Below are 27,600 nucleotides of genomic sequence, written 5' to 3' on the forward strand. Positions count from 1 at the left end.
AATTTTTGGATTTTCAATTTCCCCCCCCCCCCCAAATAAAAAAAATGCCTCTAAGAAATAAAGATTACCCCCCCCCCCCCCCCAAATAAAAAAGCTTGGACGCCCCTGCCCTCCCTCCTTGTCTATATTGCCTTGAGTCTAATAAGCTTGAGAGATAAGGAGGGTACTCTAAATGAATACTAGAGGCTGCGTTCCTACCATCTAGGGGCTTTATATAATGAAGTGCAGAAAAAATAGCCTAAAACAATACCTAGACTTATTTGTAAAAACAAGATAGCCTAAAACCATCCAAGGACCTATAAGAAGCCTCATTGTAAATTAGAACTATATCGGTTAAACGGTTAGCGAGATCTTTCGATACAGACAAAAAAGCTTACTACTTTATACAATAGGACTATTAAATAGCGGTAACGCCCCATAGAGGCCTCTAGAGGCACATGAGGAAAAGGGGGTGTTGATTTCGACTACCCCATTTTTTTATTTAATTAAGATTTCAAAAGAAAAAGTAAAAAAAAAATTATAGGAAATTTTTTTTTGGGTGGGGGGGGGGAGTTGAACACATATCCCCCCCCCCCCAAATTTTTATTCCAGTTTTAAAAGTAAAATTTCAGTTTGGGGATGGTGGTAACCTCCCCAGAAATAGTTGTAAACCCTCTATGAGAAGCTACCCATATCGGTTCAGCAGTTAGCTAGATCATTCGATACAAACAGAAAGACATCCTGTTACTTTATTATCAGGATTAATTGGTAGCAATTTAATTTTAATCTACACAAGGTCGATAATTTCGTTTACAATATTTGGGGATTTAAATAAATTTATCTTTTATTGTTTTATCCCTTAAGTTTCACGCATAAAGAATTTAAGCGTAAGAGAAAAACTCCATTATACGCAGTAACCTTTGCGTACAAAATGCCCAGGGATGAACGAGGATAGGACAATTGACATCAAAATAATTATATATATTTTTATTTTACTTTGACACCTTTTTGCATTGGGTTTAAAGAAGGAGTAAGTATTTTAATTGATCACCATTGTTACCATGTCCCTGAAATTTACCAGTCAGTGTACTTCATTAACCTGTGCGTTCGTTGGGTTCTAGAGATATAATATCATGGGTTTAACATCAGAGTTTCTAGCCTGAGTTAGGCTTATATAACTGTTACCACCAAGTGGCCTTTCTATTAGTCAAACATTCTAAAACATAGAATTTAAAACAGTGCGCCTAGGGTATTCAACTTCGAAAGTTGGGAACTCAACCGAAATATTGTGAAAAAATTAAAATTTCTCAAGAGTGAAAGCTGATATTTTCAATTGTTTATTATATATTATAAAATTTTTATGATATCATAAAGCTTTTAATATTAACTAATAAATCAAACATTTGTTTTATTAGATATTTCCTTTATCATTCTAAATAATATTTTATTATCTTTACTTTTTGATATACATTATTTTACTTTATATATTGTAAAATAGGTTTAAAGTGAACATTCTAAATAATATTTTATTATCTTTACTTTTTGATATACATTATTTTACTTTACATAATGTAAAATAGTTTTAAAGTGAACGCTCTTTTAGGAATCAATTCAAGAATTCAACAAAATAAAGTATCAAGTTGAAGTTTTAAAAATATAAAACTTTTTCAAAACTAGTGGCGTTGCCCCTATCCTTTATAAGCTTTGTCTTTTAGGGACTGGAGGGTAATTCAGCCTATCGACCTCCACTTTAGCTGAACGATTTATACAGCTGTTTTCTAGTTCTTACTTAGATCATATACAGACATACACCTTACTAGCTCTCATAAGAACATGTTGATAATAATGGATTTATTGTTACTTGGATCTTACATCAGATTATCATGTACTCTAATAAAGTGAAAATGGTAGCTTGCTGAAATAACGATCTCCTTCATGCACCCCTTTACCCCATCCCCTCCCTCCTACTGGATGAACGAATTGACCATTAAATGATGACAATGTTAGCAACATAATTTAATACAATAAACATTCTCCAAGTTTGATAAGAATTTGATTTTGATTTTTAACAAGGATGACAACAATCATAAGTAGCGAACACAAAGAAACCTTTGGTAGTCAACATACCAAGAGAAATTTATAGTAAATATTTTCGTGTCATAAAAAAGAGAGAAGAGGATATAAGAATTAGAAATTCACAAACCTTCATATAAACAAATACATATGTCTTTTCAATGGATTCTTAATTTAACATTAAAAAAACTATTTTTTTTTAACTAAAATATCTTTCAAAATTATATTATACTTTTGTTGATTAATTTGTTATAATTAAGTTCAGCACATCATATCTTATCTTGCTTTAGAATAAAATCAGTATTTAATTTGTATTCAATCAATAAACATTATTTTTAGAATAAGGTAAAAGAATAGAGGAGACCCTGTCCCGATTTTGTATTGGGTCTTCAAAGTTAGTTTATTTTTGTTGGGAATAGAAACACAGGCGAGTCCCTAAAAAAACAGAAACCATTTTTCTAGCACACGAAATGGGTCTCTACCACTTGAGCCAGATAGTTGTACAGATTATACATCTATATACTTATACATTTTTTATTTTTTAGAAAGAAAGGATGTTGATGGAAATATCATTATTATGCCTGGCCTTATTTCTGTGGTTCTATCGGTACGTGACTAAAGGATTTGGTAAATGGGAAGCACTTGGTATACCCTGTATCAGTGGCACCTTCCCTCATGGATCACATTTAGGTAAACAAACACGAAAAACGATCATAAAAGGTGTAATAAAAGCAATTAACTTGTAAGTTATCACTGGTGAAAGTGAAGGTCAGGAAAATAGGCTGAAACCACTCCAAGACATGTATAATGCTTCACTAATTATTGTCTTACAGCATGATCTGTGTCTGTCTGTACCAAAGGGTCTCGCTAACTGCTTAACCGATATGGTTCTCCTTTACACTGTAGCTTTCATATGTCTTGGGAATATTTTTAGTTATTTTGGGGGAGGATACCAATGTCCTATAAAGAAAAATCGACCCAGAAAAATGTTATTTTACCTTTTCATTTTAAAATTGAGAGTTAAAGGAGAGGTTTCACTTCCCCCCTCTAATAGTGACCATTCCGAGACCTGTGCAAAGCTTTCCTAAAAAGTAAACTCAGCCAGTTCAATAGTGAAATCGAAAGCTTCAGACAAAAAACATAATGCTTTATAAAATGGAATATAAAAATGATTTGTAAATTGTATACTTATTTAGAACTATTAACACAAAAGAAACATATGAATCAAATGTTCTTGGAAGATTATCAAAAATTTAAGGTAGATATAAAACTGAAGAGTTTGTCAGTCCGTGCGTTCAGGTGAGTTATGGATCTATAGACGTACATACAAATATTTTAAATTTATTTTCAAGTATGGCCTCGAAACCGATTATTATCAACCGGATTAGTTCTGAGCCATTCTGAAAAATCGTATTTGTATTATATGCAAAATAAATTTTTAAAGCGAAGCTTTTTTATAGTTAGGGTCATTCCGTACGTCTGTAACAGATAGCTTTTTTCGTTAATTTAGGCATATTATAATTGTCCTATCGATTTCAAAATTTTATGATGACTCCTGTAATAGTTGAGAACGATTTAGAAAGCAGAGCAACTATATAATCGTTTCCAGAATTGCATGTAAACATGTTGATATTTATCTTTTTAACAACAATTTCTTATGTCATATAATCATCCCATTGATCTGATTTTTTTGTACTGATTCTTATTACAATAAGGTATCTCTATAATCAGGTCCTAAAATAGTCAGTATGTCCTTAAACAGTATCATGTATTTAATCAATTTTGCAACAAATTTACTTACAATTTTGTTAGGTCGCGTCGTAAGCATTTGTATTCTGCTTATTTAGTTCTGACACTCTACAAGAGTTAATGTTCGTCTGTCATATCGTTTCAGAACTTCGCTTGCTTTTATGGGTGTTGTCATCCTTGTATTTTTTGTAGAACGAGGATTACTATGGAACTTATGTGTTTGGAAAAGCTGTTCTGAATATAAACAACTTGGACATGGCAAGAGATATTCTTGTCAAGAATTTCAACAGCTTTGTCAATAGGTAAGTTGTGGATATTTTTAAAGACATTTGACATGTGAAGTTATAAGTAACAGCTTAGAAGTATAGTTGTTTTATTTGTTTGGAATTCATATCTATTTTCAAAATACTCCTCTTTTGCATAACAATGAAATTCAGCACAGCTATAGTAAAGGGGCCTTAAGGCACACTGGCATTATCAGCTCTCTAGTTTCTTTGATTCCTTCTACTTTATATTTTTTTCTCTATGCTTCTTGAGTTAATGTCAATGTAGATATAAAGTTTAACTTATTATTTTGAATTTTTCAGGGAAGATAGTAATATGTTGGGAGTATTGGATGGTGGAGATATGGACCAGCTATGGACCAAACAACTCACAAGTCTGGTGGATGATGAATGGAAGGATGTCAGGTAAAATTCTTTGGACATTACAACACACGTCCGTGATCAACACCTAGTACATCCCGTCGTCGTTGGGGAGATGATAGGTTCGAATATGATGATGGTTTCTACTTCTGCTATGTCAGGTGCGCAACATAAATAGTTAGAGGTAGGTGAATGATTTTGCCCAAAAAAAAAGGCGCAACTCATTACCAGACTCCCAGCTAAATATAGTTGAATTTAAAAAGTTGGTTACTTAACCTAATACCCCGTGCGTTTGGACAGAAAAGTTGAGAATTGGCTTGCTTTAGTTATCCTGGGTTGTTGGACCTGACGTTTGAGTGTGATGGACAGCAGCCTCAACAAGTATTAAATATATTATTTTGTCCACTTCCAGCAATTTAAGTTACGAAATGAAGAAATTAAACTTCATGTGATAATGTGATAAGTAATGAGTATGTTATTTTGTCTACTTCCAGCAATTTAAGTTACGAAATGCAGAAATTAAACTTCATGTTCAAGGATAAGACCAAAGATGTCCAAAGGGGGAAGTACTGGGGGTAATACTCCATTTAAAAATATTTGAGTGTGTCGTAGGCTACTCCAAAATTAGACACAAGGTTTTAAAAGTTCCCAATTTTTTAAGCCAAACAATAAAATTATGTTGAGTACCATTATAATTTACAATGTCCCCCCCCCCCTTTCCTGCTTTTTATTAATTAATTGTAAAAAATGAAACATAATTATTACTTGATTTGGCGCTTTTACAAAAAGTTTCTTGTTGAGTATTGATACCCCCTCCCTCCATCTTTTGGAAACAAATTTAAAATGAGGGTTTGTGGAGTAGTTTTTTAATTACTTTAGGTCGGGTACCCATTAGTTATAATGGGTACTAGGTATTAGAGCTCTATAGGTACTTTGAGTGAAAGCACCCTTGATTTATAGTTAATATTCTAAATGTTCAGGTCTACTTTTTCCCCCATCTTTACAAGTGGTAAGATGAAGGGTATGTACAGGTTTATGCAGGAGATTGGATCCAGGCTCACTGATGACCTCCAGATAAAGGCGGAGGCTGCCACAGACTTTGAACTAAAGGTAACTAAAATGGATTTATTACTACTTGGATCTTACACATAAGGAAAAAGGATAAGAGGATGAATACTCACCCCTTTTCATGGTAAAATACTACTTCCCCATCCCTAAATTTAGAAGCAGACGAAAATCAAAAGCCGCCCAGGGCTTTTTGTAAGTCAATCATAAATAATAATGTGAATAAAAAGAAAAGCGATATTTAGCAAACAGCCGTGGGCGGTCAGAATCAGCTGAATGTTCATTATGAAAAAAATTTCCCCCTTTTTAGAAATAGAAGGATTCAACTTTCATGAACAACTTTTTTTAAATAAAAATAAAATTCTATGTAATTTTTAATTAAAACATTAAAACGAAAATATCTAATCTAATATTCTTGCCCTAAATATGGAAATAGTAAACAGTAAAAAATATTTTTTTTAAATAATTTTTAATCCTCCCATTTGAAAAGTAGTAGAATAGCAATAAATTTTAGCGCGGCAACAGCGCTGAGTAGGCCTCTAGGCCCACTGCCTATTTTCGTCTTCTAGTTGCTTCGATTCCTCTCTTTTATTTTTTTCTCTATGATCTTACATCAGATTACCAGATACTTTTAAAAAGTGAAACTTGTAGCTGGCTAAAATAACGATTCCCCAATCCATCCCTTTACCCCCCCCCCTTTCTACTGGACGATCGAACGAACCAATAAATGATGTCCATGTTAGCAATTTTTTCCCTGTCAATATATCCACGTATTCTATATCCATTGTAATTAAGTAATCAAACTGTCTCATATTTGACTTTGTTTGCTTAAATTTCAGGAAAATTGACTTGATATACAAAGCATGTAAATATATTATCAGATGTATGAATAACTCAAACTGCTTTAGGATGTATTTGGAAAGTTCAGTTTGGACACTCTGGCAACCTGTGCCTTTGGCATTGATCCTGACAGCTTCAAGGAAGGGTTTACATCTTATTATCGCCAAAATTACAAATTTTATTGAATCTAGAAATGAAGCAGCGATTAATCGATTTATTGCTGAGGACTGTAAATAAATGTAACTTTTCTGTTATATAACTTTAAACTTTCTAATTTTCTTAATATTAAATAAGGTAATGTACAGAAGAATCTGTCAATAATTTGCTGCAATCTTCTTTTATTTAAGCATTTAACTATAAACTTTCAGTTAAAAATTGCAAAATTTTGCTTCAAAATTGCTCAAATTAAACATGTATTGATTTGTGAAAATAAGTAACCCCCCATAAACCCAAATCAAGTGGGCTGCAGGGAGGTTGTAAAACCAACAACACGCATGCTTATTAAAGTCATATATTTTAGTTAGATAATTGGAGAATTACACTTTCTCGTATTCATTCGAATCCGGTGGATAAGAACCGGTTCTCATCCATACAAAAAAAATATGTCTAGCATCGTATTATAGCCAGCTTTCTACGAATATAAAAATGTACACTCATAAGATTAATCCAGTTTTTTTAGCCCCTGCCTTCGGCACCCTGGGACCAAAAAAACTTGTTTTTATCTTATAATTGTACATTCTATATCCGCGGAAAGCTGTTTATAATACGATGCGAAAAATAACTATTAATAAGACGTTTTTCTATAATAAGTGGGATAGTCCGTCCGGAACGATTAGCTTTTTACGGTTATTTAGGCATGTTTATCGATTTCTTGTAGAAGTTAGGTACGATTTTGAAATCGTAGCAACTCTATAATCGTTACCAGAATGTCCGTGCGTTCATTTTAAACATGTTAATTTTTAACTGTTTTAACAACAAATTTTATATGATATAATTATCTGATTTATCTGATTTATGGAATACTGATTTCTATAACAACAACGTACAATATTATAAGTGAATCATCTTTATGACCAAGTCCTAAAAATGTAAGTGTGTCCTTAAACATTATCCTGTATTTAAGCAGTTTTTCAAAAAATTTATTTCCAATTTTGTTCCGACTTTAACACATTTATGTTCTGATTATTCAGTTAAGACACTCTACAAGTGTTAATGTTAGATTGTCCTATCGTTTCAGGGCTTCGCTTTTGTGGATGTTGTCATCCTTGTTTTAAAATAATTATTTCTGTGCTAGTTTTGTCATTTTTTAAATTGTTAAAATCAATGATGTGTCTACTAGATATTTAAAATATTAACTATTCTAAACCCTAAACGTATCGTATTTCGAGAAAATTTGGAAGGGAATTTAGAGATATGAAAATATTGAAATTGGGGAATATTTATATACGTGTGCAAGAATTCTATTTCAAAAATAGGATATTTATTCCCCTCTCCCTTCGTTCAAAAATACATCCCTATTTCTATTTTTCTAAATATTCAAATTTCTTAATATTTATATACGAAGTACTTGGTAAATAAATAGAAGATTTTGAAAAATAATAAATTTTTACGTTTTATATTTCTATTTCGAAATAAATCACGCAATCTTAAATTAAGTATGTTCGTTAAACAATTCCGAAATAAAATTTACTAGATATATTAGACTTTTAGGTTCTTTCTATGAAATTAATGTGATGACATAATTTCCTTACTCCAAAAAGTCTACCTGTTAAGAATACGACATTTTAGACGTCTTACTTTTTTCATTGCTTTTTTTACAGGGTAAAATAAAAATTCTTCCTAATATTAAAAAAGGATAATTTTGCATTACGTAAAAAAAGTATATAACGATAATGAAATATATTAAAGTTAACTTATAATAGTTTGTAATTGTATTTGTAACAATATATTTATAGATTCCCTGTTATTTGATATCATCCGTTTCTGGTGTATGCTGTTATATCAGGGATAAATATATACACAAAAATTCCTCCAACAAATTTTTATTATTTACCGTGGTCAAAACATATTAAAAAATCTTATTTTAAAAAATGTAAATATAACGAAATAAATTATATTGAAGTTTCTAATTACCCATGTACATTTCTACCTCGTGCACCTCGTGCACACACACATAGTTCTTCAGTCCTTATTTGAATTTCAGAGTGTATTGACACGTCATACTATGCATTAGTTAGATACAAAGAAAAGTGAAAAATAATAAAAAATTTAATATTCAATGTGAAAACTTCAAATGGAATTATATTAATACAATAAAATAAAGTGATAAATATTATTTGCATAGTTATAAAAAAAAGAAGAAAGAAACAAAGTCAAGTGTCAACACAAGAAGATCTAATTCTGTACTGTCGTCCGAAAAAAATTATTGTAGTCTATTGTTTTGTGTGAATGTCATAAGAGTACATACACGTCAAAATAATAGGCTATGTTTTCTATTTCGGAAGGCAGTACACATAATCATTTACTGTATATTAAGGTAAGGATTTTGTAATAATTTGTAAATATAAAGTGATAAGTCTGTTCGTTATAACTTAATTATTCTTATTTTGCCTTTTGGTAATTTCAATTTTAAACGCACAGATTTTATACTGTGAATAATTCGGCAAGCTCCATACTTTGTTTTTAATTATGTTTATTTTTTATTTTTTTATATCGTTCCAAAATTACAAAGTATCGGGTGTGTTTTATCGATAAGTCTTACCTAAAAATATTGAATCCCTGTGTTCGAAAAGAATTTCCGTGCATTTTTTTACGTCGTTCAGAACGGCTCGGCTCCACATTAGTTAAAAGTGAGTTTTTACAGTAATAATATGATTTAACGGTCTATTTCCTTAAATTAAACTTAAAAACCATATGTTACCAAATATACACACATCCGCAGCCGTATTTCTAGATTCGGCTCCGCGTTTTTTTGCGTTGAAACTCGGTTTTAAATGTACGCTCATATTAAACCTGATTATCAAGCTGTTTTTAAACAAATTTACTTACAATTTTGCTTAGACTCTTATATATTCGCATTCTGATAATTCAGTTCTGACATTAATGTCCGTATTTTTTTTACATTTTAACAACAAATTTTTATGTGACCTAATTATCCGATTGGTCTGATTTTTGGTTTACTGATGTTTGAATGTACAATAATATAAGCGAAGCGGCAAGTACGCATTTTTATTTTTTTCCATCACCCTTTAATTGAAATTCAAATTTATTTTTGGATATTTAGTATTTACTTTCATTTGATGTCCAACTTATTTACTCTAGAACCTCGAGCAAGAGACCATCCACGCATAAAGACACAAGACAAGTATGATTTGAGTAATGTTTTTGGCTTCGCTACTTATTGATTATTCATCCTTGTTAAATTGAATAACAATACTGCAAAAAAAATAAATATATCAATAAACAGTTTTTTGGGTTTTATTACAACATTTATTTTATAATGGTAATGATACAGATATTTAAAAAACACAAAATTATTTCATTAAATTATTTGTTTTACTTTTACTTCTACTTTATTTCTTTCCAACATAATTAATATGATAAACATATTTACAAAAATTATTTCACTTTTCCAGTTCCTTGGTTGCTGTCTTCTTGGTAACTTTTACCTGCCTATCCCAAAATGCTTGGGACTTCTTGGGGACTAGCTTGTTCATCTTCAAGAACATGATGGCGTGGATGGTTTCTTTCTCTAGGTTATAGCGCCTCGATGAGTAAACTAATTTGAGGTGTGAGAAAATTCTCTCACACCTCGCATTAGAAACAGGTAAGTTGTTGAAGTTGGTCATCAAACTGACAAGTCCAGGTGGATAACATATCTTCTCTGCAACATGTTCATACCTGGCAGTAAGCATCCTGTGGCTTGCGGTCATTGCTCCTTGTTTGTACAGTTTCTGGCGTTCTTCAACATCGAAATCCTTGGACTTAGATTTTTTGACTTTCGCAATTTCCTCCTTTATCTTAGCGACTTCACGTTGGTAACCGTATGTCAAGGCATGCAACTTGGATTCTTCTATGTTATTCCAATCCTTCAGCCCAGCTTTCAGGTGTTTCTTCATGACGTCCAGGGGATCCTTCTGTTTGTCACGTTGTTCTTTCTTTTTCTTCTTGGCTGCTGCTTGAGCCTGAATTTCTTTGAACTCTTGTTGTTTGTTCCATAACATCTTTTGGATGGGTGTCATCATGCCTGTAATACATAAATATAATTAATAAAAATGATAATTGAATTATTTAACTAATGTTATTATTATTATCTATTTTAATTAATATTGTATATCTTTACCTGTGGGAGGTGCAGTTTCTGGAGATTCGTACTCGTCAGCTTCGGAATCCTCATTGTCGGCATCCGCATTAGCTCTACGCAGGTCGGCCTCTTCATCTGCCTTTTCTTCAGGACTTAGGTTGGCTCTCAGTGAGATTCGGTGTAGCCGTTCACCCAACAACCTACAATTTTTGGGTGCTTGTTGTAAAATTGTTTTTGCTTCATCCTGTGTCACCGTAAAGCTTTGTGTGCCACTCGCAATCATTTCCAAATGACTGCGTGACAGGGGGTGTAGGTAGAGACAGACTTGCCAGCCTGCATTAGTACGGACAATCTTGTTAACTCTCAGGTGAAGGAACTTGAATACACGTCTAGCGAATAAGTTGCCAGGCATACTTGTCCGTAGGGTAAAGAACACCGTATCCAGCATGGTGAACATCTGGACGATTGTGGCCTCATGGGCTTGTGCGGGAATTGTCAGCATGGTATCCACACACTCCAACACTTGCAGGACTTCTCTGAGGGCAAGAACCTGGTCAGGTGTTGGCCACAGATTGTCAAACTTCTTGTTGACTAAAATAAAAATTAAAAATTAAAAATTAATTCTATTGATATATACAGTTCTAATTTTTAATTAAGGGAACGAGAGAAGAAATAATTTATTTAGTTTAAATTTTAATAAACTTCTATTTGTTACCTTTCTCTTTTGTTTAATTAAGGGACAGAGAGAAATTTAAGTTGGTAATTTTGTTAGTTTTAAATTGTTGTTTAAATTATAATTAACTTTTTTGGGTTTACCTTTCTGATCCTGCACGGATTTTTTCACCTTCTGAAGTAGTTGTTTGTTGTCAAACAACTCTAAGAACCGCTTTATCATGTTCATTCTGGAGCTCCATCTCGTCTCCACGTATCTGGTAAGCATACGTTGTCCACTCTCTACCAAAATGCGACGCAGCTTCTTGTTATTCATAATTTTACTGACCAGCTTTGCCAGGTTAATTATGGTTCTGTTGTACCCCTTCCCTTTCTAAAAAAATATAATATTTGTTAATTTTCACGTTTTTGTATAATTTATTATTTAACTTTTTAAGTTACTGTATAAGTTATTTAGTTGGTTCTATTAATCATTTAATTAATTTACTTACAACTTTGGCAGCCTGCTTCAACGCCAACTCCACTTGGTGGTTGAGGCAAACACCTCCCACTATAAGTCCACATTTCTGCTCATCACATATCATTGTTTTCTGGATGTTCTCTTCTATTAGTTTCCCGAAATTTGTGATTGCTGAAAAGAAATAATTTAATAAATTAATATAATTTAGTTAAATGCATTTCGTGAAACTACCCCTGTAAATCATTAAATGTAATTCATTGAATTTTTTGGGAATGAATTTAATTTAACTTTACTTACCCTCTCTTTGTTGTGGATCTTTGATGGCGATGGACCTGTAGAAAATCGCACTTGATATGCCGCCATCGCCTTGTCTTGTTCCTGCCAGGGTTTCTTCACCTCCATCCTGACCCTCACCTTCGGCTTCTACAACACCATCCTCAACCTTATCTAAATCTTCTATAACCATATCCAACGGGATTTCATCTTCACTATCAGCCTCAGGTGTGTCTTCCTTATCACTATCATCATCATCATCACTGACTCCCTCATCTTCATCCTCATGGTTCATGAAACTTGTATACTCTGTGGGGGTTTTCCCGTGCTCTTCATTGAGTATCTTGACGGACTAAAGAATGAAAAATAAATTAATGATTTACTTTCTAATGGTATTGTTTTAGAATATTAATTCTCGTATTCATTCAAATATTCATCTAAAAAAACTGGTTTTATCTTACAATTGTACATTTTACATCCGCGGAAAGCCATTTAAAATACGATGCGAGAAAAAACTATTAAATAGTTATGATTTTATAATTATAATTTATAATTTTTCATTACCTTTACACAGTTGGCAGCCGAGTCGGATGTGGAGCTGAGAAGTTGATAATGCTCAAGCCCAAACCTTTTCAACAGTTCTTCGAAATATTCGTAGATGCTGCGGCCGGAAGCATCGGGTTTAGGCATCTAAACATAAGTAATTAATCAAATTATCATTTAGGTATTTGTGGTCATTCTAAATTTCTAAGAATTAATTTTAAACTTATACCTGTTCACAGGCGAGCAACAATTCTTTGGGACCGTCTGCATCGGTATAGTTTGCAGTTACTGAAAAATTAGTAATTCTTTTATATTATTCATTCATAATAGTTTACTTTACTTTATTTAATTCAGGTTATGTAGCTGCTGCAGTTGTAATTGCATTAATAAATAATAATAGTTTATTTATTTTATTTAGGTTACCTGCAATGAAGTCGGTGTGGTGAACATTGCCGAAGTCGAAGGAAAGGTGCAAACCTGCGGAAACAAAGATAATATTGATTATAATTATTTGTTATTTAAAATAATTAAATATTAACATTTTTTCCGCAGGTGTGCACCTTTCCTTCGATTTCGGCAATGTACACACCCGCGGAAGTGAAGATAATTTAAATTAATTATTTGTTATTTCTTTCAGATTTTGAAATTATTTAGTAATGTTTTAGTTTATAAATTATAATACTTAATAGTTAATAGTTATTAATACCTTTATTTTCTAAAATCTTCTTGAAGGATTCCATGTAATACTTGTGCTGCCCCTGCAGCCAGTTATGAAGCTGTTTGCTGGTGGGTGCATCCTGCTTCTTGCCTTTCTCAAGTAAACCGACCTGCTTGGCGATGAGATGGTCAAAGGCATTGGCATCCTTATCCTTAAAGCGAATTTTTTAAAGTTAGTATGTTTTTCAACCTATTTTTAAAAAATACACTATTCTAACTGACATGAAGATATATTTCGATTTTAGCAATCATTTTCAATTAATTTTGTTTAAAAAAATATAGGTATGAGACATTAGATAACAGCAAATATGATCAAAAATATTAAACATACATTTACCTTAAAGCGAAGGAAACTTTCATTATTAACCAGTTTTCCTGTTATGTGGCGCAGCGCTTCTAGGGCAGTGACGTATATTTTGACTTCATGGATAACTTCAGCATCTGCCTGGGCCTGTTGAAACTTCCTCTGAAAGCTGGCCAGGTTCACTCCCTTCCTATACTCTCGGTAAACATCTCTGTGGTCAATGATCCAGTGACGGGTAAACCTCCTAAACAGGTAAGCAATTAATATTATTTTTTTTAGCAAAGCTACTCTATAATTCACCTTGTCCGTCAGTATATATTTTTAATCAATGTTTATGAATACTTAATACCAGTGTTCTGGAGCCGGGAGCAGCAACATTTTTTGTGGAGCCGGATCCGGAGCCGTATTTTTTGTTAAAAACGGCTCCGGCTCCGGACTAGGTAAAAATGATTTTTTAAAGTAATATTATAATTTGGCAACGGTCTATTTCCATATAATAAACTGAAAAACTATTGTTACTTAACAAATAGACACACATCCTTCTACTTTTATATAGCTTTAATCAAATAAAAGCAAAATATTTTATATTATTTATCTTATTTTATCAAATTCAATAATGGAAAAAAATTGATATATTAATTTTAAGGTAGGAGCCGGAGCTGGAGCCGGAGCCGGGAGCCGTATTTCCAAATACGGCTCCCCGGAGCCGGAGCCGCATCAAAATTATACGGCTCCGGCACGTTGCGTTAATACATCATGTTATTTTATGTCAACTTAATATTATTACCTAAGAAGGTTAGTTTCTTGCAGTATAAATTTCTCTCTTGCTTTTCCATCTGTGGGGTATTCTTTCACGTGGTATGTGCCATCCCAGGTATTGAAGTTACAGTATTTGCACCCCCGCCCCCACGGGGTCTTATGCTTACCCTTTCCAGGGTAGTTGGGGATCATGTAAGCATGATCTTCAAGCACTTTAACCAAGTAGACATAAACCTGAAGTAATTTTAATTTTATTAAACATTTTATTTAATAATCTCACACCTGTAACTCTTTTTTTAGTTGTGTTCCTTTCTTGACTTTTAGTTTTGCTTTCAAAAAGTGTCACTTTTGCCCCCCCCCCCCCCTCTACATTTTATTATTATTTTTAGTAATTATGTTTGTACCTTATCACCATTACTATATGTTATCCTCTTCCCATCAAGAATTGCCCCCCCCCCCCCCTCTACATTTTATTATTATTTTTAGTATTTATGTTTGTACCTTATCACCATTACTATATGTTATCCTCTTCCCATCAAGGCGGTCATAGAGCGAGTGTGTGTCCCCTTGTACTGTACCCACGCAGTCTAGGTAATCAATAGAACAGTTAATTTAATATATAGGTAAAGTAAAACAAACTAGTATTCTAGAAATTTATGTATTTACGGTTGAGATTGTATGGTTATTAATTATAAATATAATATAATGTATTTTATTTAAGTACAGACAAATAGACATCCTGTCAATTAAATTTTTAATGTTACTACCTATGTTATTGATATTAATTATACTAATTTAAGCTTACCTTTGATGAACATATGTTCCGTACTGTCACTGTTCATCTTGGGTTTATTCTTGGATCCTGCTTTACGGCCACCTCTCCCTTTTGGCTTTTCTCCAGCTGGGGATGACTGTGCTGAAGAAGGTGTGTCTCCAGCTGGTGTTGTAGGTGTGGCTGCGGCTTTAGGTGTGGCTGCGGCTTTAGGTGTGGCTGTTGTACTTGTAGGTGATGGAGACGGCGGCGGCGTTACGTTGAGTGGGCGCATTGGTGATGTATCTGGTGTTGTTTGTGAAGCTGGTTGTGGGCTTGCTGGTTTTGACCTTAAAATAATTAATTAATTAATTAATATTATTTTTCCCTTGCCCTCTGGACAAAATATAAAAATTATTTGGCTACTTGTTTTTTTTACCTCGATTGGGGAGAAGGTTTGGGGGGTGAAGTTGGATTTTCAGGTTCTGGGCTGTCAGGTTTTGACCTTAAAAAAATAGCCTATTATTTTAATTATTAATTAATATTATTTTTCCCTTGCCCTCTGGACAAAATATAAAAATTATTTGGCTACTTGTTTTTTTTACCTCGATTGGGGAGAAGGTTTGGGGGGTGAAGTTGGATTTTCAGGTTCTGGGCTGTCAGGTTTTGACCTTAAAAAAATAGCCTATTATTTTAATTATTAATTAATATTATTTTTCCCTTGCCCTCTGGACAAAATATAAAAATTATTTGGCTACTTGTTTTTTTTACCTCGATTGGGGAGAAGGTTTGGGGGGTGAAGTTGGATTTTCAGGTTCTGGGCTGTCAGGTTTTGACCTTAAAAAAATAGCCTATTATTTTAATTATTAATTAATATTATTTTTCCCTTGCCCTCTGGACAAAATATAAAAATTATTTGGCTACTTGTTTTTTTTACCTCGATTGGGGAGAAGGTTTGGGGGGTGAAGTTGGATTTTCAGGTTCTGGGCTGTCAGGTTTTGACCTTAAAAAATAGCCTATTATTTTAATTATTAATTAATATTATTTTTCCCTTGCCCTCTGGACAAAATAAAAAAAAAAATTATTTGGCTACTTGTTTTTTTTACCTCGATTGGGGAGAAGACTCTTTTCTTCTTTTCTTGACCCTTGGAGGTGAACACAACTTTGTTATTATGCGCTTCCGTTGTGGATCAGCTATTTTTGAAGTGACTGGAGTGCAACTGAAATTAAATAAATAAATAAATTTTCAATTTCTCTGGTTCTTTTTAGAACCCACCAAATTTACCAAATTTGGGATTATATTCTAAAAAAAAATGGCCTCTCTTGGTGTGTAGAGCACCGAGAGTTGCTGAACATGGAAGGAATTCGCCCCGGAGGATGGATTACTCAATGCGACCCAACCTAACCTGACCAAAAGTAAGTAAGGATATTTTTTTAACATTTACCTACCCTAAGATAAAAAGTTACTGTAAAAATACAAAGGAACCCACTACTTTTCATAATCCCATTTATTATAATTTTATTAGGGGTATGCATTTGAGCTTAATAGTAAATAAAAAGTAAAAATACGACGAAACCCACTAATTTTATAAGGGGTAGTTTCACGAAATGCATTTGAGCTTAATAAATAAAAAGTTACTGTAAAAATCCCATTTCTATACTTTTTTTAGCATGGGTAGATGCACTTCGTGAAACTATCCCTTTTAGTTTTTTTATAACATTATTAAATATAAAATGAAAATATTATTATTACCTAATGTTATCACTGGGGGTTATTTTTTTTTGTGGGGGTCCCCAACCCCTCCTTTTCCTCCAACATTACCGACCCTGGAGTGCAACTGAAAATTAAATAAATAAATAACATTTACCTACCCTAAGATAAAAAGTTACTGTAAAAATACAAAGGAACCCACTACTTTTCATAATCCCATTTATTATAATTTTATTAGGGGTATGCATTTGAGCTTAATAGTAAATAAAAAGTAAAAATACGACGAAACCCACTAATTTTATAAGGGGTAGTTTCACGAAATGCATTTGAGCTTAATAAATAAACTTCGTGAAACTACCCCTTTTAGTTTTTTTATAACATTATTAAATATAAAATGAAAATATTATTATTACCTAATGTTATCACTGGGGGTTATTTTTTTTGGGGGGGACCCCAAACCCTCCTTTTCCTCCAACATATCAAGGTCAACCTCATCCAAAATATCGGGTATGCTTGCATCGTCGATCGTCTTACGTTCACGCAAACTACGAGTACGCGTAACTGAAGAGTCAGGCATAGCTTGGACAACCTCACTGTCAATATTAATAACATCCGAAACATCGGACATGTTGTCATCATCGTCACCTATAACTTTATTAGAGTCAGGCTCAGCCATTCTCTAACGATGTTGTAACTGAACTAAAACTAAAATAAAAAGATTAATATTAATTATGACTTTATGACTTTAAGCCTAAGGTGGTGAAAATGGCCAGGTTACCGCTTACATTGGATGATTGGGGGAAGAAAAGGGTTAACAACTTAACAGTAACTCCACCCATAATTTTATTTTTTGGAATAGTAAGGGATAAAATAAACACACATAAAAGAAAGTGTGGGGGGGGGGGTATAACTATAATCCGTATCCAATTACTACGAAGTACGAGGGAAATCATGGGATGTGTTGGAAAATATTTATATGACATGTAAGACTAAGAATTCTCCTAATTTCCCCTTGAGGAGGGGGGAGGATTTGATGCTTAATCTGCAGAAGGGGTAATTTAACACTTAATTTACCCTCCGTAAAAGATTAAAGATTAAAAGATTAAAGATTATTTGAAACCTGCCCCACCCCCCTTTTTCAACACTTCTTATTTGAATATAATTATATGTAATCTTTTTTTCTCCACCCATCATAACGTAATGGTTAGGAGGAGGGGGGGGGGGGGGAACCAACAAGATTTAATTTGGATTTAATACGATGAAATTTTAGTAAATAAATTAGCCGTTAGAGGCTGGATATTTCAAATTGTTTTTCAATTTATACTTAAGTTTCATCATTCATTGGTAAGAAAAGTTAAAAATTATATTTCAAGTTTTAGAAACCTATTTTTAAGAAAAGTTACATTTGAGATGAATAGAATTAAAAAAGTATTCGGTAATGTAGACAAACAAAATTGCTTCATAGTTACATATTGGAAGTTACATAACATTCAAGGATTACCATTTTTATTGTCAGCTTTGATGTCACTTTATGAAGGCTTTTTGGCCAATTATAGAATAGATTGATGATAATGATATGATGAATATCTGTATCATTTCATATCTTTTAAAAACAAAGTTTTATACCAACGTTTTCTTTTTGGTTTGCTCAACAATTTTGGGGAATTTTGGGACTTGGTTGCTTCATTAAGTTGAGTGTAAAAACGTTTCAACTATTAATTGTTATTTACAAAAGGGGTAATTTTGTGCATCATCATTGGGAGTGTACATCAATTTATCGGCCATTATAATATAAGGTTATAATTTATAAAGGTGTCATATATATAAACCTTTCTTAAAAGTTAAAAAAAAAACTCTCTCCCGTCACCCAGCATTAGTGGAAAATTTTTATAAAGGAAAATTTAAATAAATAAAGGGATTATTCATTATTCTTTGTATTTTTTTTTGGGGGGGGGGTTATAATAAAGGTGTCATATATATATTATGGAAAATTTTTATAAAGGAAAATTTAAATAAATAAAGGGATTATTCTTTGTATTTTTTTTGGGGGGGGGGGGGTTATATTCAAAATCAAGTTCAACCCTTTCTTTTCATATAGCAACCCTTCTTAAATAGGGGAGGGGGGGGAGACTAGTGTAAAATAAACATCCCATTGCCCTTCCCTTTATTTTGGGGGGGGGGGGACTATAAAGGTGTTAACTGTTACTTACATGTAAAACCCTTTTCCCCCACCCATATATGTTTGATGATATTGACCTCTAGGCTCTAAATGCGGATGCCACTTATTTTAAAGGGTATGTAAAGATAAAATTTTTTCATGCTATTAGACTATTAGTATTAACAAATTAAAAATCTTAACATTTTCTAAATAATAAATATCGAAGATTGATTTTACGGCATTAGGTTGGTTTATTCGAAGATTGATTTTACGGCATTAGGTTGGTTTATAAAGATAATTTACATTTTACAAATTTGTAATTTAAAGTTAAATTGTAGGTTGGCGACGAACGAGAGATGGGCCAGCCAACTTCAAGTTACTTGGATACTAAGGGGAGAAGAAACGGCGGCGCAACCGCCGAAAACTGCCGAGAAAAGGCAAAATAAATTTCAGCGGCTTATCGGAAGGTAATGAGGAAATTACATTTTTGCATACAACCCCTTTATTTTAATGGCTTTCTCTACCTTTTGACCGCCTTTCTCTTTCTTTTAATGCGTAATTAGTTTTTATATACGCATAAAATAAACTTATAAAGTTAATTATTTTTTAATATTTGATTTTGCAGTGTTTTTATACGTATATTGTGAACGTTTTGAAATTGAATTGAAATTGAAATTAATTATATCTGCATTTGCATTATGAAAAATACTAATTATTAAATTATTATTTATTACCTTAATAATTTATTTCAGTATAAATATCCGAACGAATAATGAAATCTAGACCCAGCAGCACGAAACGAAGGAGCCAGCGAATACTTGAACGACGTCAACGACTTGACCCAGGTATAATATATATTGAATTCTATTTATTTTTAGTTATTCCAAGTGTAATATAATGAATAAATAATCTTTATACAAAGGATCTCGCTAACCGATGAACCGATCGGGTTCTCCTTTTTACCTTTTAATTTACCTTTTTAAAAGCGAAGCTTTTCTATAATTATGGTCGGTCCGTCCGATTTAGAAAGCGTAGCAACTCTATAATCATTACCAGAATGTCCGTACGTCCATTTTAAACATGTTGATTTTTCGTCCGAGATAGTTAGCTTTTATTCGTTAATTTTAGGCATGTTAGAATTGTCCTATCACTTTCAAACTTTGCATGATGTAGTTACGTACGATTTAGAAAGCGAAGCAACTCTATAATCATTACCAGAATGTCCGTAAATCCCTTTTAAACATGTTGATTTTTCTACTTTTATAACAACAAAATTTTATGTGATCTAATTATCCGTTTGATCTGGTTTTTGGTATATTGATTCCTTGGACAACAAAGAATAATATTATAAGCGAAGCAAGCAACTCTATAATTAAGTCCTAGAAATGTAAGTATAACCATAAACATTATCGGTTATCCTGTATGAAGCAGTTTTCCAATAAATTTACTTACAATTTTGCTTCGACTCTTATACTTTATATTTAAATTATTCACTTCAGACACTATACAAGTGTTAATGTCCGTTTGTCCTACCGTTTCAGTGCTTCGCTTTTATGGATGTTGTCATCGTTGTTTTAAGTATAGCTACTCTTTAGTTTAATTATATTACTGTAGTAAAGTTTAAACTTTTTTAAAGTTAAACTGTCCGTTTGTATAAACTATAGGACTAAGTTAATAAATTTATTTAGTGTATAAGATTTAATTCATTAAGGTGTGGCTGTTGTAATACTTTAACACTCCTGCGTTTGTCCACTCCGACGTTTGGGACTCCTGCGTTTGTCCACTCTGACGTTTGGGACTCCTGCGTTTGTCCACTCCGACGTTTGGGACTTTGAAATAATAAATAAGATTTAATTTATTAAGGTGTGGCAGCTGTTCCTCCTGTTGCTGTTGATGATGGCCATGGACGGGTTGTTCAACCAAGAGGACAAGGTATTATATATAATCATATTTTTATTATTACCTATTCCAAGTCTTATATATCTTGTACATATTAACCTAACCTAACCTGTACAGAAATACTTAAAATTAATATTTTAATTTAACACTCCTGCGTTTGTCCACTCCGACGTTTGGGACTCCTGCGTTTGTCCAGTCCCCTTACTTTGAAATAATAAATAAGATTTAATTCATTAAGGTGTGGCTGCCGTTCCTGTTGAACCCCAGCCTGATGGGAATCGTCGAGGACGCCGTAATGCTCCAAGAGGACAAGGTATTATATATAATTGGGACTCCTGCGTTGAGATATTTTATGATTTTGAAAAATTAACCATTTAAATTAATAGTAAATATCATACAGAATTGCTTACATGATTATTATAAAACAAGGATGAAAACATGCATAAAAGAGAAGCTCCAAAAAAATGCGTCAAAAAATCTAAGCTGGATCTTTAATTAAAATGTATTTTTTTTGGCTCTTTAATTAAAATGTATTTTTTTTGGCTTTTATGGAACTAATTGTAATCTACAGAAGGGAAAATCACTGGGGATGTACATCGATCTATCGACCACCCTCCTGAGAGATTTTAATTTTAATTTTGATTTAATTTATTAAGGTCATGCTCAACAGGTTTACCAGATGGGGAACCATAATAATGTTGGTGTTGCTCCGGGCCCGGCTCCCCATCAAGCACCACAGCCCCCGCAACAACAGCCGGACCCCCCACAACAACCAGACGCCATTCCAAACCCCCCCCAAGAGCCCCCCCAACAGCCCCCCCAACAGCCCCCCCCACAGCAAGAACCTCGTGAGCGTCGTGAGCGTGTCGTACCGGCTATTTTTAATTTAACTATGGGTGCGCACGCAACAGTCAATATCAACAATAATCAATTTGAATTCTATTTAAATTAATATTTATAATTTTGTAATATTATTTCATAATAGAATTCAAATTGATTATTGTTAATTTTGCAATATTATTTCAATTTGTATATACTATTTAACTATTTTTCTATTTTGTGGTGTTATCCCCCCCCCCCCCCCCCCGACTAAATGACTGGATTAGGTTAGGCTTTTCTCAAATTTATACCCCCCTCCCCCCCCCCCCCCCCCGACTAAATGACTGGATTAGGTTAGGCTAGGTTAGGTTATATGGCTAGGGGGCCGAGCGCCCGCGGTTATTTTTATTGGTGGGGGGGGGGATAAAAATTGTAAAAATCTATTTTGTATTTTCAAATTTTGTATATACTATTTTTGATATATTTATACTTTATTTACTAAATTTGCAGATTTTTTAAAGGGGTAGTTTCACGAAATGCATTTAAACTTAATTTAGTGAACCGCATATTTTATCCTGGTTAAATGGTTAAACTACATTTATATGGCATATATTTGAAAAAATTTCAATTTTCTACCACATAGTTTTTAAAATGTCAAGACTTGAAAATCGTCTTTTTAAATTGCATATATCACAAAAAAGACAATTTTAAGGTCTTGATATTTTAAAAACTACGTGGTAGAAAATTGAATTCATTTCAAATATATGCCATATAAATGTAGTTTACCCATTTAACCAGGATAAAATATGCGGTTCACTAAATTAAGTTCAAATGCATTTCGTGAAACTACCCCTTTTCTTTAGTTTTAATATTTTCATTTAATTTTTTTTTCAATTTCATTGTTTCATTTTCATTTTTTAGTAGCAAATCTACTTTATATTTCTAAATGTAAATATGTCTGTCTGTCTGTCTGTCTGTCTGTTTTTTTTTCGTTTTTCAATTTCATTGTTTCATTTTCATTTTGTATTTCATTCATTTCATTTCATATTCATATTCGTGATAAAAATAAATGTGATAAGAAACTCGAAATAATACACTTTTTTATTCATTCTTATGGACGGTCCGTCCGATTTAGAAAGCGTAGCAACTCTATAATCATTACCAGAATGTCCGTACGTCCATTTTAAACATGTTGATTTTTCGTCCGAGATAGTTAGCTTTTATTCGTTAACGATGCAAGAAATAGCTATTGATAATTTTAAATACGTGGAACGCTTACCTAACCTACCTAAGTTTTATCAAATAACTATATCAAACGTCTCTCTTCCTTGGATACAAACGGCTGCGCCCCTAGCATTTAGAGGCTCTATATTCGAACCTACCTACCTACCTACCTAAGTATATCAAATAACTATATCAAACGTCTCTCTTCCTTGGATACAAACGGCTGCGCCCCTAGCATTTAGAGGCTCTATATTCGAAGGGATATGAAAGGGCAGAAAAATAGCCTAAAACCATCTAAGGACCTATACGAAGCTGTACTGTAAAGGAGAACCATATAGGTTCAGTGGTTAGCGAGATCCTTAGCTACAGACAAACAGAGCTTACTTCTTTATAAGTTTACTAGCGGCTACGCCCCTAGAGGCCTCTAGTGGCACTTTAAATGTTTTTGTTTGTTAAAGTTAATACTATAGCTATTGATAATTTTAAATTTATGTCTTCAATTCAAAGTTAAAATAAGTACACAAATAATCACGGCAGAAACATAAGTATTTCGTAAACATATATTAATTAACGACCTAACTAAACTTTAACTATATCAAACGTCTCTCTAGCCTAAAACCATCTAAGGACCTATACGAAGCTCTACTGTAAAGGAGAACCATATAGGTTCAGTGGTTAGCGAGATCCTTAGCTACAGACAAACAGAGCTTACTTCTTTATAAGTTTACTAGCGGCTACGCCCCTAGAGGCCTCTAGTGGCACTTTAAATGTTTTTGTTTGTTAAAGTTAATACTATAGCTATTGATAATTTTAAATTTATGTCTTCAATTCAAAGTTAAAATAAGTACACAAATAATCACGGCAGAAACATAAGTATTTCGTAAACATATATTAATTAACGACCTAACTAAACTTTAACTATATCAAACGTCTCTCTAGCCTAAAACCATCTAAGGACCTATACGAAGCTGTACTGTAAAGGAGAACCATATAGGTTCAGTGGTTAGCGAGATCCTTAGCTACAGACAAACAGAGCTTACTTCTTCAATTATAATTCAAATTATAGAGCAGCATCGCAATTACAAATTAAATTAAATAAAAATAAGAAAATTATTTTTCATAGTTTTATTATTATAGCATATATATGTCAAGTTATTTATGTGGAATCTAACTAAATATTCACAGGAATGCGATCTCAACTCAACGCAACATCAATGATCAATCCATAATGATCACAGACTCATCAGAGTCATCACCTTCACCTTCGCTCGCGCCACCTTCGTGTTCCAGAACTTCCAGGATGGCGTCAATATCGTCATCATCGGAAGATGGATTTACATCGCCGGAGATATCGGGATATTCGTCTTCATCTGATGATAGATCTACTGTGCCATCTAAATTAATCGCACGGTCATAGACAGCTAACGCCTGGATAACGTCGTCACGGTAACCGTTGCATTTGGCTTCCATTTGCTGCAGAACAAGTTCATTTTCTTCGCGTGTACACTGAGAAGATGGAAGGGCTTGGTGAAGGAATTGGTATATACCAATTCCTTCACTAAATAGTCTGATCGCCTGCATATTACGAACACTCTGAAACCCCGACCTGTAAAGCAGGTTAGATATATCTTTAAAAGATCTGTGTAGGACCTGATAATGGGCGTACCATCCAGGCATCAGGTCGGGGTATAAACTTGGTTCTGGATCTGTGCAGGTAAGAGTACGGGGGAAGTAAGGAACCAAGTCATCCATCGCTACCGGCTTGCGCCTGCGCCCAACTCTGACTCTCTGTCCTTGTTCCGCCATAATAACGATAGCAAAAATAAAACAAATGTTCAAATGTTGTCACTTCAAAGGTCTGTAAGCAAATGAAATTTCAAGGAATCATTAATTACCCCCTACAAATTTTTCTTTGTTGTTGGTTTCCAAGAAATTATTAAGATTTATAATATTCTAGATATCTTCAAATATGAAGGGAATGGGATGTGTGAAATATTTTTAACAAGGATGACAATATCCATTAAAGCAAAACATTAACATAAATGCATTAGTATAATCAAAATTATAAGTAAGTATTCTGTCTATAAATTATATAAATACTAACATACTGACGTCTATAACCAACACAAATTATAGAAAAGCTTCGCTAATTCCTAGTATTTTGAATTTTCCATATGTTTTGTTTTGTTTTGTTTCTTGGGGGGGGGGGGGGGGGGAACATTAACATAAATGCATAAGTATAATTATAAAGTAAGTATTCTGTCTATAAATTATATAAAATAGTAATACTAACTGACGTTTATAACCAACACAAATTATAGAAAAGCTTCGCTAATTCCTATTTTCCATATGTTTTGAATTGTTAACTTATTTCTTGGGGGGGGGGGGGGAGGGGTCAATATTTGTATCGTAAGTTGTAACGGTCAACCTTCAAATAGGGGAGGGGTGAGACTACACTAGTATAATAAATTATAATCTTACCCACTCCCCAAGTTAAAAATTAATCGTGACCCCCCCCCCCTCTCATATATATAAACATAGTGAAAATGAAATTATAAGAATCCTTGTTACTCTATAATTAAGGTATGTCCATACGTCCCTCCGTCCGAGTCTTTTTACGGAAATACACTATATTGTTATATATAGAAAAAGATTGTTATAAATGTTTTATCACGTATTTTACAATTTTTTTGTCCATTTTCACCGCTCATTATGAATATGGGCGGAGTGGTAATGCGCGCCCCCCCCCCAAAAAAAAAGGGGGAAAAACATAAATATTAGGAGGGGATAGGACAGTGGACAATAATAATAATCTATATTCTATCTTTATATATTTAGAGGTGTAATTTGTAAAAATCTCATAATTTTTAACATTTTCTCCATGTAACCCCCTAAAATTGGGGTTGGTGTTGTATGTAATAAATATTAGGAGGTAATAGGATATCTGTTTAGCTCCCCCCCCCCCCCAAAAAAAAAGGGGGAAAAACATAAATATTAGGAGGGGATAGGACAGTTGACAATAATAAATAATAATCAAAATGCTGAACTGATAAGAAATAATTAATAAACAATTTTAAGTTTAGGCAAATTTAGGATTATGTAATTGTAAATTCAATTGTTTAAGTTTTAACGTTTTTCTATTAGCTTAATGCTTCAAAAGACAACCATACATTGTTCCAAATGGTCTATTTATTATTCATAATTTTAGAGCTTCGCTACTTATGTATGTTTTATTAGGTAGACATGTAAGAATTCTGCTAATTTCCCCTTTGAGGAGGGGGGGAGGATTTGATGCTTAATCTTTCATGTCACACGGTCCACGGATAAAAAACAAATATATAATATCGTAACCAACCTGGTAATGGTATGGTAATAATTGGGATGGGGGGGGGGGGAGAAACAAGATTAAATTTGGATTTAATACGATGAAATTATAGTAAATAAATTAGCCGTTAGAGGGTAAATATTTCAAATTGTTCTTAAATTTATACTTTCATCATTCATTGGTAAGAAAAGTTAAAAATTATATTTCAAGTTTTAGAAACCTATTTTTAAGAAAAGTTACATTTGAGACGAATTGATTTCACAAAGTATTCGGTAATGTAGAAAACAAACAAAATTGCTTCAAAGTTACATATTGAAAGTTGGAATATAGATATCTTCAGTGATACTATATTCTCTTTATAACACTTTATGAAGGCTTTTTGGCCAATTATATTATAGATTGATGATAATATCTGATAATATCATTTCATATGTTTTAAGTTTTAAAAACATTCTTTCGCAAGGAAGGGAAATTTAAATTTTTTAAAAAGGGTCAACTAAATAACATGACACGGATATGAAGCAAAATTGTAAGTGAATTAGTTGGAAGACTCTAATTGCAATAAAACCTACTCTTTTTGAATAAAACAAATATACAAAGTTTTTACTTTTTAATTCGTTCGTTCTTTAAGACAGATAGCTATTTCTTTCATAGTTAAACGGCTCCTCGGGGCTAAAAAAACTGGTTTTAATAATCAAACGATTGTACATTTCTGTTCTGTCTATATATCATAGTTATCATTGAAAACCAAAGAATAAAATAATAGGATGTCTGTTAATCTCCACGGATAAAAAACAAATGAAAAAAATTATATTTGATTTGCAATAAAAACTACTCTTTTTCTGTTCTGTCTACTCTATATATGTCATAGTTATCATTGAAAACCAAAAAATAAAATAATAGGATGTCTGTTAATATCTCTCTACCAAGGATCTCAAATTGAAATCTGAATCTCGTTTTTATGGTAAATAAAATTAACATATCTTCGCTTAATCGCTGTACAATATTTTTTTTTGGGGGGGGGGGGCGGGGAGGAAAAATTTATGTCACCTGATTAAGGAAGGGAAACTGGAAGGGTCAACTTAACTGAACTCACATGAGAAATATGAGATCTTCATACAGAACAATAATTTTCTATAATTAGGGTCAGTTTGTCCGTCGACTATTTGTCGACTATTCTGAACTATTTAAGTGTTATTATCCGTTTGTTATACAGTTTCAGAAATCGTTTTAATCTTACAGAACAATAGCTTTTTTATAATTAGGGCTGGTCAATCTCCGTAAGAAAGCGGATAGCTTTTTTCATTTCTGGTAATGTAGGCATTTGCTTCC

General features: G+C 32.9%; 4 protein-coding genes across 5 annotated transcripts in view; 2 read left to right on the plus strand and 2 right to left on the minus strand.

Moving 5' to 3' along the window:
• The first annotated feature begins 2,566 nt into the window (after positions 1-2,566).
• Positions 2,567-27,600, plus strand: part of LOC145330041 (cytochrome P450 6k1-like) — a 32,859-nt gene continuing 7,825 nt past the window's right edge. Inside the window, exons 1-6 of one of the 2 annotated variants that reach the window (XM_080174575.1) lie at positions 2,567-2,742; positions 3,249-3,310; positions 3,994-4,103; positions 4,389-4,490; positions 5,426-5,555; positions 6,419-6,488. In XM_080174575.1, the coding sequence (XP_080030701.1) occupies positions 2,607-2,742; positions 3,249-3,310; positions 3,994-4,103; positions 4,389-4,490; positions 5,426-5,555; positions 6,419-6,488 (610 nt within the window). In that variant the 5' untranslated portion in view covers positions 2,567-2,606. The remainder of the gene's footprint in view (positions 2,743-3,248; positions 3,311-3,993; positions 4,104-4,388; positions 4,491-5,425; positions 5,556-6,418; positions 6,489-27,600) is intronic. The other variant, XM_080174576.1, reaches the window with a different exon arrangement.
• On the minus strand, positions 9,914-14,726 carry LOC145330356 (uncharacterized). The gene is made up of 11 exons (XM_080174991.1): positions 14,410-14,726; positions 13,656-13,866; positions 13,308-13,470; positions 13,025-13,078; positions 12,831-12,889; positions 12,623-12,748; positions 12,083-12,410; positions 11,817-11,956; positions 11,470-11,698; positions 10,693-11,244; positions 9,914-10,596 (listed from the first exon to the last, which is right to left on the minus strand). The coding sequence occupies exons 1-11, from the start codon at positions 14,571-14,573 to the stop codon at positions 9,974-9,976; spliced, it is 2,649 nt and encodes an 882-aa protein (XP_080031117.1). The 5' UTR covers positions 14,574-14,726; the 3' UTR covers positions 9,914-9,973.
• LOC145330357 (uncharacterized) lies at positions 14,871-16,064 on the minus strand. The gene is made up of 2 exons (XM_080174992.1): positions 15,187-16,064; positions 14,871-14,968 (listed from the first exon to the last, which is right to left on the minus strand). Exons 1-2 carry the CDS (start codon positions 15,425-15,427, stop codon positions 14,871-14,873), a joined length of 339 nt encoding a protein of 112 aa, XP_080031118.1. The 5' UTR covers positions 15,428-16,064.
• Positions 20,817-21,790, plus strand: LOC145330358 (uncharacterized). The gene is made up of 3 exons (XM_080174993.1): positions 20,817-20,933; positions 21,139-21,213; positions 21,557-21,790. The coding sequence occupies exons 1-3, from the start codon at positions 20,895-20,897 to the stop codon at positions 21,788-21,790; spliced, it is 348 nt and encodes a 115-aa protein (XP_080031119.1). The 5' UTR covers positions 20,817-20,894.

This window comes from Acartia tonsa, chromosome 10 (assembly GCF_053477335.1).
Source record: "Acartia tonsa isolate MP-2025a chromosome 10, ASM5347733v1, whole genome shotgun sequence".
Taxonomy (NCBI): domain Eukaryota; kingdom Metazoa; phylum Arthropoda; class Copepoda; order Calanoida; family Acartiidae; genus Acartia; species Acartia tonsa.